Source organism: Chlorocebus sabaeus, chromosome 7 (genome assembly GCF_047675955.1).
Source record: "Chlorocebus sabaeus isolate Y175 chromosome 7, mChlSab1.0.hap1, whole genome shotgun sequence".
Taxonomy (NCBI): domain Eukaryota; kingdom Metazoa; phylum Chordata; class Mammalia; order Primates; family Cercopithecidae; genus Chlorocebus; species Chlorocebus sabaeus.
The window spans coordinates 63,956,826-63,966,517 of record NC_132910.1 but is presented as its reverse complement, the minus strand read 5'-3'; the positions used below and the strand labels follow the sequence as shown (position 1 = coordinate 63,966,517).

The window sequence follows — 9,692 nt, the reverse complement described above, 5'->3', positions numbered from 1 at the left end:
CATAGCTGTTGAAGCACGAGGGCAGTGTATCCGTACAAAGGGGGATCGGGGCACTGGGACGGGCCCACCGCTCTGTCCCAGGACAATTGGGTCACTGAAATAGGGAATTAATTACCATTGGAGAGTGGGCAGCCCATTCACCACTGGCTGAGTTTTATTAAACGCCAATATAAATAACAAAACAACTCTTGTGGCTGCACTATTCCTACACGCCAAAGGAAGGATTATGCTGGGGATTAACATCTTAAAGTCTATGAGACTTTCTGACTCAAGGCTCGGAGCTGGTAATCGTGTTTGTCTCCTGGTTCAGCGATTAGTGCTCTCTTTCTTGCACTTTCCCCTGGATAGCCAATGTCCCTTTTTGCAGGCACAGAAGGGTGGGGAAGAGATTCTCTCCCTAGTGGGCCCCCAGCTCTCCATTCACGCGCTGGCTGTTCTTTTCCCCTTACCTGAAGAAAACAATCAGAAAGCTGGCATGGATCGGCAAAATCTCCTACGGTAATTTCTTTCCTTCGTGGGAAAGAAGAGGCACACTTGGGTAGCGGGTTGCATTAGGGGTAAGAAGTTTGCGGAGCTTTGCCTTCCCCAGAGCAGGTGGGGACAGGGTAGAGCGTCTGCGAAGAAGGAAGTGAGCCTCCTAGCACCTGCGGGGCCGATGCTGCGCAGCAAGCTGACCTTGTGTGTCAAGCCGAATCCCGGAAGGTTTGACTTGGAGGCACCAGAGCACGTCTTGCGAGCTTGGGACCAGGGTCTCTAGAGTGGGGCTTGGGGCCTGGAGGATGATCTTCCCTGCCTTCTGTCTGCTCTGGCGGTTGCCGATTCCTCGGACGCTATGAAAATACTGAAGGGGAGGGGCTGGCGCAGTGAAGCGCAGCTCAGTGACCTGGCCGGGACCTCTCCAGGGCTAGGTTCAAGCCGATTCCTCCCCCGAGAGGATTCAAGGGGAAAACGTGAGGGAGACCGAGAATACCTGGTGGGATGCAGTAACTGGGGATCGGGGCGAATTTACATTGTTTTCCCCTTGGCTTCCTTGGCTCCCGGATAGGGACCGTCAGAAACTCCGAATTCACACTCATTCCCAGCGCTCACCACTATCAATAACGAATCCTAGCGTTGTAAGGGGTGCTCTGCGGAGAAAGCTAATTGTTCCCATCCCAGGCTCTCCTGCTCTGGAAGCTGCGTTTCTAGCCTGCAGTGAAGAACTAGAGACAGTTGATGTAAAAGATGGTTAGGATTTACCAACTTTTTCCCGCCATCTTTCCATCTTTCTGAGAACTCACTCGGAGGATTAGGATTTGGGTTACAAAGCCCCCTTGTCAGGTACTTCATCTTGTTATTTTAGCAGAGCGCAGACATTCCTATGCATTAGGGGACAGGCTCGCTGGATAGCCAAACCTTGGCTTTTGTCTTCTCAGGGAAGGGCGCCCTCCTTCGCGTCCCCGACAGTCACCTGCAACAGCAAGGGACTAGCGCGGCGACCATTTGTCCTCTTTCGCCACTTGTGAGGTCGAAGTGTGGAGGGGATGTAGCCTATGGCTCCACAGCAACACCTACCCTAAACTTTAGGGCTTTTGGGTCGTCTCAAAAGTTCAAGCTTCTTAGAAGCAACAAAGACTTTCTAAAGATCCCCTCCCCTTACTCCACTTTTCTCTCACTGCACGCACTCAGCCCCCTTTCTGAGGTTTGGGGATGAGTTTAAATCATTGTGCTCCCATTTCTTGATAACTGCCTGCTTTGAGCTTTTGTTCTCTTAAAGTAGGATTCTGCACTGAAAGAAGGGCTGAAGATGAACAGTTTGACCCCTTAGGACAGTTCATGCAATGGACAGGAGCGGCCCTCGGTCACCATCCTGGCTGATGCTATTCACTCACTCCCCTCCCCCTTCACATAACATTTCAGCCTCGTTTCATCTGGACAATCTTTTAGACCACACAAGTGCCTCTTGAATTTATTTAAGTTAAAAGAGTGCTAGAAGAGTACAGCTAAGGATATTTGGCATTAGTTATGCCTTCGCAAAGCTGAGTACAAATGGAAATTGCTTTCTTTTTCCGGCAAAACTAAGCAAAATGCTGAACAAATACAATTCTGCTATCTAGGCAACTGTGAGTAGGAACGGTTGGTCTTTGGATTGCATGAGGTTGTCCTTGGGTGTTTGTCTTCTTTTTAAAAATGATATTTTTCACAGTAAGAAATATTTTCAGAAATGCTTTGTGATCAAGTGTGAATCAGCTCTTGAAGGCTACAGTACAAACACACAACCAAGAATCTTAAGAGTTCCAGGATATATAGAGGGCGTTTTTGTTTTTTACAGATGTACTTTTAAAAATTGTTGTATACTTTTTTTTTTTTTTTACATTTTACTTTCTGGGATATACATGTGCAGAATGTGCAGGTTTGTTTCAACATGTGCTATAGTGCTTTGCTGCAAGTATCAACCTATAATCTAGGTTTTTTTTTTTTTTTTGAGACGGAGTCTTGCTCTGTCGCCCAGGCTGGAGTGCAGTGGCGCAATCTCGGCTCACTGCAACCTCCGCCTCCTGGGTTCACATCATTCTCCTGCCTCAGCCTCCCGAGTAGCTGGGACTATAGGCGCTCGCCTCTACGCCCAGCTAATTTTTTATATTCTTTAGTAAGACAGGGTTTCACTGTAATAGCCAGGATGGTCTCGATCTCCTGACCTCGTAATCCGCCCGCCTCGGCCTCCTAAAGTGCTAGGATTACAGGCGTGAGCCACCGCGCCGGCCTATAACCTAGGTTTTAAGTCCCCGCATGCATTAGGTATTGGTCCTAATGCTCTCCCTCCCCTCGCCCCCGAGCCCCACCCCCGACAAGTCTCCTATGTGATGTTCCCCTCCCTGTGTCCACGTGTTCTCATTTACAGATGTATTTTTTACAGTAATTGGACATACATCACCGCATATGCCCAAAGAAGCCCTCGTTTAAAAAAATAAAATTCTATAAACCCGATGATGTCTTTACATTTAATGATTAGAAATTGATTTATAGCAATGTTTGAATATGTACACAATCCTAAGTTTCTTGCCATCGTTGGAATGGTTTTTCCTTTTGCAGGAAACTTCCAGAATATGAAGCGTGCAGTTTACCTTAATACAATTTTACCATTACTAAGCATCTGTATAGGATATACTTAAATATGCATTATTAACTTATCACTCACAGACAGTATAGAAGATTTGGATTTTGTCAAAGGAAAACATGTACCCTTTCAGTGAGTCATAAAAACATAAAATCCTGGGAGAATATAAAAACTGGAGAGTCAGATGTTCAAATACTGTTAACAATCAACTAAAGAAATCCATTGTGTGTTTCACTGGCACTAAGCATCAGACCCAGCTTGATCTCATTGTTATTTGGGGTTATACGAGGCTCACCAAGTTTCCCTTTAAGTCTCTACTTAACTAGATTCCAATTCTGTTCTTCCCCCAAATATATTTTATCATTAAATCAACCCAGCACTCCCTAGCTAAACCAAAAGTTTAAAGCAAACTGTCCAAAGACAGGTATCTCCACTGACACTAAAATAAATCTTCCTTTGTTTTCATTACATTAATCTATTTTGGCTTGTATTTCTTTGCAACTCCTGTGAAGCGATATAGATATCTAAAGACTGAAAAACCAAGGTTCCTCCTATCATTCATTGGTATTTGTTTTTAAAAGTCTTTGATCATTTTCTCAGAACCTAGCTTTCCTGTCCTTTTATTTTATTCAAATTTACAAACAAACAAAAATTCTGTGTCTGCTCCCACATGTTCCTTCGGTCCCTACTGGGCTAGACAAGTCCACACCCTTGGCAGGTTTTCTTTTAGGGGGACTATGAGAAGAGTATTTGCTTGTTTGGTATCAGTGATAATTGCCTATAAATTAATGCTCATGTGTACAGCAACAAAGGAAAGCACTTCTAGCACAATTTGTGCTTGGTCAAACTTTTTATGAAGTTCTGATTCTGAAGGTTCATGATACAGAGACAGAAACCCAAAGATGTGTGAGACGCAGGTGCTGTGTGCTAGAAACACTGAAAGTGTCTCCCTTTTCTTTTAATTTCTGCACTTCTAACACGTGAAATTAAGCTGTTCTAAAATAATTGAGGCGGAAACTGGCAAATGACGCTTTTATATTTTGGGAATTTGCTTTAAAAAGGGAGAACGTGAAAACACAAACATCAAAGAGCAAAGTGGAAATCATGATAGTTTTCAAATAATTCCAAGATAGAGGGAAGTTGGAAGGTTGAAGAACTGCAATGGGTAATGCTCCTTTTCACAGGTTTCTAATTTTCATTTTCTTTACTTTGTGCCTTCCAGTCCTCCTTGTTATCTCCCTGAAGAAAACATTAAACAAATTAAAGCCATGCCAAAATACTAACAGCCAATTTAACCACCCCATCTTTGGAATACAGTTTGTTTCTAAGTCCTACAAACTGAGGGAGACAGAAACCAGAAGACAGTATTCTCTTTCTCTTCTACTCTTCCACTCCTAACACTCCAATTGTGCCTTGCCTAAAGTTAATTTGCAAAGGGGATCTCAAGGGACCCCACTCCAGTCTACTGAAGTCCGGATCCATCCCCACGTGGACAAAAGGGTGGGCATGAACGTGGGGAAAGTGGGGAGGGCTGACGAGCAATTCAGAACAAGTTTCCTCCGAGGTCCAGTCGCCCTTCAGCTCTTTTTTCTTATTGAAAAACAGAAGAATTGGGAAGATGGGCCCCTTGTCCCTACAACGCCCCCCAGCGCGGAGCAGAGGTCACGGAAATGTCAGCGCAGCGCATTTGCTTGTAGGAGCAGCAGCTCTGCCGCTCCTCCAGTTCGGTTCGCTGCCACCCACGCGGGAAGCCTCCTTGCTGTCCCTCCAGGCTATAAACTGGGTAAACCCCCGCAAAACCTGTATCAGTGCCGGGAGCCTCAGTTTGCCGTATGTAAAACGAGGGGGATCCTTTCAGCTCTAACAAGTGAGTGGTTTTATTCTCACATCCTCTAAAAGCTCATCAACTGCTACACTATCGGACCTCCCCTCCCAGGAGACGCCTGTTTGAATCCCCAGTGTCCTCTCCCTTCACTCTCGCACGCCAGTTTCGACGGACCCCAAACACACTTGTCCACGAGGCATCCACAGCTCGCCATCCACGCCCTTCTCCTCTCCTAACCAAATGAATCCTTTTAAAAATCGTTTACTATTTGATACAGCCCCTAAGAGGCTTTGCCAAGAGACGCCCGGCAGCACTACAGGGCTAACTGCTTTCCCCGGGATTCTGACCCCCATTAACTAATTCCTAGTTCCCATCACCCAGGAGCTAGGAGGGCCGGCAGCGCCGGGTGCGGTGCCTGCGCGCGCGCCGGGCGGGGGGAGCCTCGGCGGCAGCGAGGACGAAGGCGGGGGCGGTAGCACGGGTCCCCCCATCCGCCCCCAGCGCTCGGGCCCCTAATGAGCCGCTGAAAGGGAGCGGGCTCCGGTGCGCGTGGCTCGCAGGCCTCCCGGAGTCCGGGGCGCCCTGATTGGCCAGCTGCGCCTCGCGACCTCCATTCATTAATAAATTAGCGGCACGCTCCAGCCGAGCGCGAGCCACCAATCACAATGGACAGCGGCGGCGACAACAGCCGCAGCTTGAGCCTCTGCGGCCGCTGCGGCTTCGCCAGCTCCGGCCGCAGCCTGGAGCTCCAACAGGAGCTTTAGAACCATTTTATGCTGATTAGATAAAGGGGGAAAAGAGAGGCGGGGGTGGTGGGAGGAGGAGGATGGATGGCAGGGCCAAGGGAGGGGGAAACGCAGTGAAGAAAGAGAAAGAAATGAATGATGATAATGCAATGAAAAGAATAAGCCAGGGGAGGGAAAAGCGGGGGAGAAGGGGGGCAGGACTGACAGGAGGAGGAGGCGGTGGCGGGGAAGGGGGGGCCCGGGGCAGATCTGATTGTTTTCTTGGTGGTATATAAGGGGTTTTAAGGAGAGTCGTGTGCCAGACACGCAGCCACTGAACCACAAGCAGCTTCGCTTTAACTGGAGTGCCTGGGAGTCGCGTGCCAGGAGCCGCACGGCCAGGGACTGACTGACAGACAGACACGCACCACCACCACAACACACAAGACCCGGGCGGGCCGCCGCCGCCGCCGCCGCCGCCGCCGCCGGGGCTCTTGGCAAACTCGCCGGTCGCAGAGGTCCCCCGCGGAGCTGCGCCACAGTAGCGCCAGGCCTGCAGCTTTCACCCCCGGTGAAGGACGCGGCGCTGCGCTCGCGGCTGCACTGAGATTCCCGGCACACGCCAAAGTCACAGCAACGCTGAGGCACAGTTAGAGCCAACTAAGTAAGTATTCAAGCCACGGCTTCCAACTTCGCAGGTGGCTTCCCCGCACTCAGTCCAACCACGCCTGCACGCCCTCTGGTCCGCGCAGAATCTTTGTCTCGGAGGCCGCAGTCCCTTCTCGGCGGGAACGCAGGTCGGCCCGCGGAGAGCAGGACCTGGCTGACTGGCTGCAGGATCACAGCGAGAGCTAGCGGCGCTCCTGACCTTGGCCCGGGTTTCTTTACCCGCGCCATTCGGAGCTGGTCTTCTCGGGTGCGCGCCCGAGCACGCCCCTGTGACACGAAGATCGCGCCTCTGTTTCTTTCCTTACGCCTCACTGCCTTTTTCTCCTTCCCCTCTCTCTTTGGTAGGATGTTCGTCAAATCCGAGACCTTGGAGTTGAAGGAGGAAGAGGACGTGTTGGTGCTGCTCGGTTCGGCCTCCCCCGCCTTGGCGGCCCTGACCCCGCTGTCATCCAGCGCCGACGAAGAAGAGGAGGAGGAGCCGGGCGCGTCAGGCGGGGCGCGTCGGCAGCGCGGGGCTGAGGCCGGGCAGGGGGCGCGGGGCGGCGCGGCTGCGGGTGCGGAGGGCTGCCGGCCCGCACGGCTGCTGGGTCTGGTGCACGATTGCAAACGGCGCCCCTCTCGGGCGCGGGCCATCTCCCGAGGCGCCAAGACCGCCGAGACCGTGCAGCGCATCAAGAAGACCCGTAGACTGAAGGCCAACAACCGCGAGCGAAACCGCATGCACAACCTCAACGCGGCACTGGACGCGCTGCGCGAGGTGCTCCCCACGTTCCCCGAGGACGCCAAGCTCACCAAGATCGAGACCCTGCGCTTCGCCCATAACTACATCTGGGCGCTCACCGAGACCCTGCGCCTGGCGGATCACTGCGGGGGCGGCGGCGGAGGCCTGCCGGGGGCGCTCTTCTCCGAGGCAGTGTTGCTGAGCCCGGGAGGCGCCAGCGCCACCCTGAGCAGCAGCGGAGACAGCCCCTCGCCCGCCTCCACGTGGAGTTGCACCAACAGCCCCGCGCCGTCCTCCTCCGCGTCCTCCAACTCCACCTCCCCCTACAGCTGCACTTTATCGCCCGCCAGCCCGGCCGGGTCAGACATGGACTATTGGCAGTCCCCACCTCCCGACAAGCACCGCTATGCACCTCACCTCCCCATAGCCAGGGATTGTATCTAGAGCTGCCGTTTCTGCTACCCACGTCAGGCCTTAGTGGGTTCCCTTTCCTGTCCCCAGTCAAGCCCTCCTCCCTTACCCTGCCCACTCCCTTCTATGCCCTGGAAACCTTCTCACTTCACAGGGCAGGTGTAGCCGTTCTGATTCCCCGGTTGTTTCTTGCATTTCTTGGCTTTGTGTATCCTTCGTTCAGACGGGCTCTGATTTATTGAAGGTGTGATGGAGCTTATTGTCAAAGCCAAGGGTGACGTTTTGGGGGCGCTTCTTGAGACGAAAAAGACGCTGGGAAGAGATGATGGTGGCATATCTAAACAGTTTGCAGAGCGGACTGACGCTCCTCCCCTTTCTCTGTAACGCCGGAGGACTTGGTGCAGTTCGTGTGAATCTCACAGGGAGAATGCAACTGGTTCCTGTGATCTCTTCACCTTTGCTTCTACATAGAGATGTTAATGTCGAGTAGAAAGAAATGTATCTTAGCATCTGAATGATTTTACTGGTAATAATATTATCCACAGATTTGCAATGGCTGGCATCTGCTTTATTCCCATTGCTGTCTGCAGGCTGTGGGAATTTCACCTGTCAAACCAAACTTTCCCTCTCTGATGTGCACTTTGTTCTGTTTCCCAGATTCGTCACAATGCCTATTGTCCCGTCCTTCTCTTTCCTTTTTCTTCCCTATTTTGCCATCTGTCTCTTATGATTTATAAGGGGGAAAAAACTTGTTTTGTTAGAGGGGCAGGTTAGAAGTCATTGTATAATTTGTAGGCTTTGTAATGATTGAATGCAAGCGTGGAAATTTAGGCTGAACTCTCTATCAAAAGGAAAAATGTGGAGGAAAAGGGAAAAATCAGGAGGGAGGATTGCTTCATGCATTATTTATCTCGACCTTTTAGGGAAGAAGGAACTCCCCCATTCTTTCAAGAGATTAAAAATAAATCAACAGTCTGAAAACCTAAGCAGACACGGAGCATTATCCGGATCAGCCACACACGTGTTCCCTTCTATTTATTATAAAGAAATTTTTCATGGGAAAATATGTATTTTTTTGTATATTCTACAGAGTTTATTCTAGTATGTATTTACGTATTGAAGAACAAGAAAGTTGTTCTTGTGATTAAACTATAAATAAAGTATCTAATTTTCATAAGTTTGTGTGTTGTATTCTAACTTTTTCTTGCTTATGTGATTGTTGGATGCCGAATGAGTTGTGTGTTTTTGAAATTCTCCCCATGTCAAATTGAATGTAGTACTTGTATTTTTTGGCAATGCTTTGTGTAGAATTTCATTAAGAAATCACAAAAAACTGAATCATATTTGAGACACTAATATTGAAATGAGTGTAACTCTATTTTTAAGACAAGCACACAATTTATTTTTAAGAAATAAATTTCTGAGCAAACAAGCAAAAAAGGGGAGAAGAATTTAAATGATAATTAAGTCATGATAAGCTCCAAAGTTCCGAAAACCTTGATTTGAAAAAAAGTGAAGTTGAAATTTCTTGGCGGAGTGTGTGGAAATTTGGTTTTTGTACAATTTGTTTGGCTTCAATTCTCATCTGTAAACTGAAGGGATGGGATGTGACCTCCAAGGGTGCTGCCTTTCCAGCTCTAACATCTGTGATGTAACAGTATGTATAAATTCATTATTAGAAGATTTCCTATTAGGCATTTTAACAAGTTAGTTGCTTTTAAAAGCAGGCTCCCAGAATAAAGCAGACATTTAGAATGAACTGGAATTGAAAACATATAAAGAAATAGCTCCACTTTCCAATATTTGTTAAAGTTATTACATAGTCAAAACTTCTTCAAAGAGAAAGCAAAAATGGTTTAACTTGCACCTCAATCTCCAAAGCAGAAATGAATGATCTTTGATTGGCTTTGGGTCAAAAATGACCAAATGAAGGTTGACCACATTCTAGGTTTAATCCCCTTGGGGAAGAGTGTCTATGGTAACACAAGCTAAAAAAGATCACAATAAATCTTGGTTGCTCACAGCATCCCCCTCCCCATGAATATCTTACCTGCATCTGATTTGGGTTAAATACTCCACTCTTCTGCACAATGCAATAATAATTTCTCCTGAGGTGTCTATCTGAAACTACTCCTCTCTAATAACTCCATTTTAATCAAAGGCAGAACTAACTCAGGGTTTTGGTTTCATTTTTATAGCCAAGCATGAGAGACCTTTTGGTAAATCCCTTTTAATTTAAAGATT

At 48.5% G+C, this 9,692-nt stretch overlaps 1 protein-coding gene across 1 annotated transcript; it reads left to right on the top strand.

Annotated features, from left to right (window-relative positions):
- The first annotated feature begins 5,913 nt into the window (after nt 1-5,913).
- On the top strand, nt 5,914-7,601 carry NEUROG2 (neurogenin 2). Its single transcript, XM_037991072.2, has one exon. The coding sequence runs from the start codon at nt 6,663-6,665 to the stop codon at nt 7,479-7,481; it is 819 nt and encodes a 272-aa protein (XP_037847000.1). The 5' UTR covers nt 5,914-6,662; the 3' UTR covers nt 7,482-7,601.
- The last annotated feature ends 2,091 nt before the right edge of the window (nt 7,602-9,692 follow it).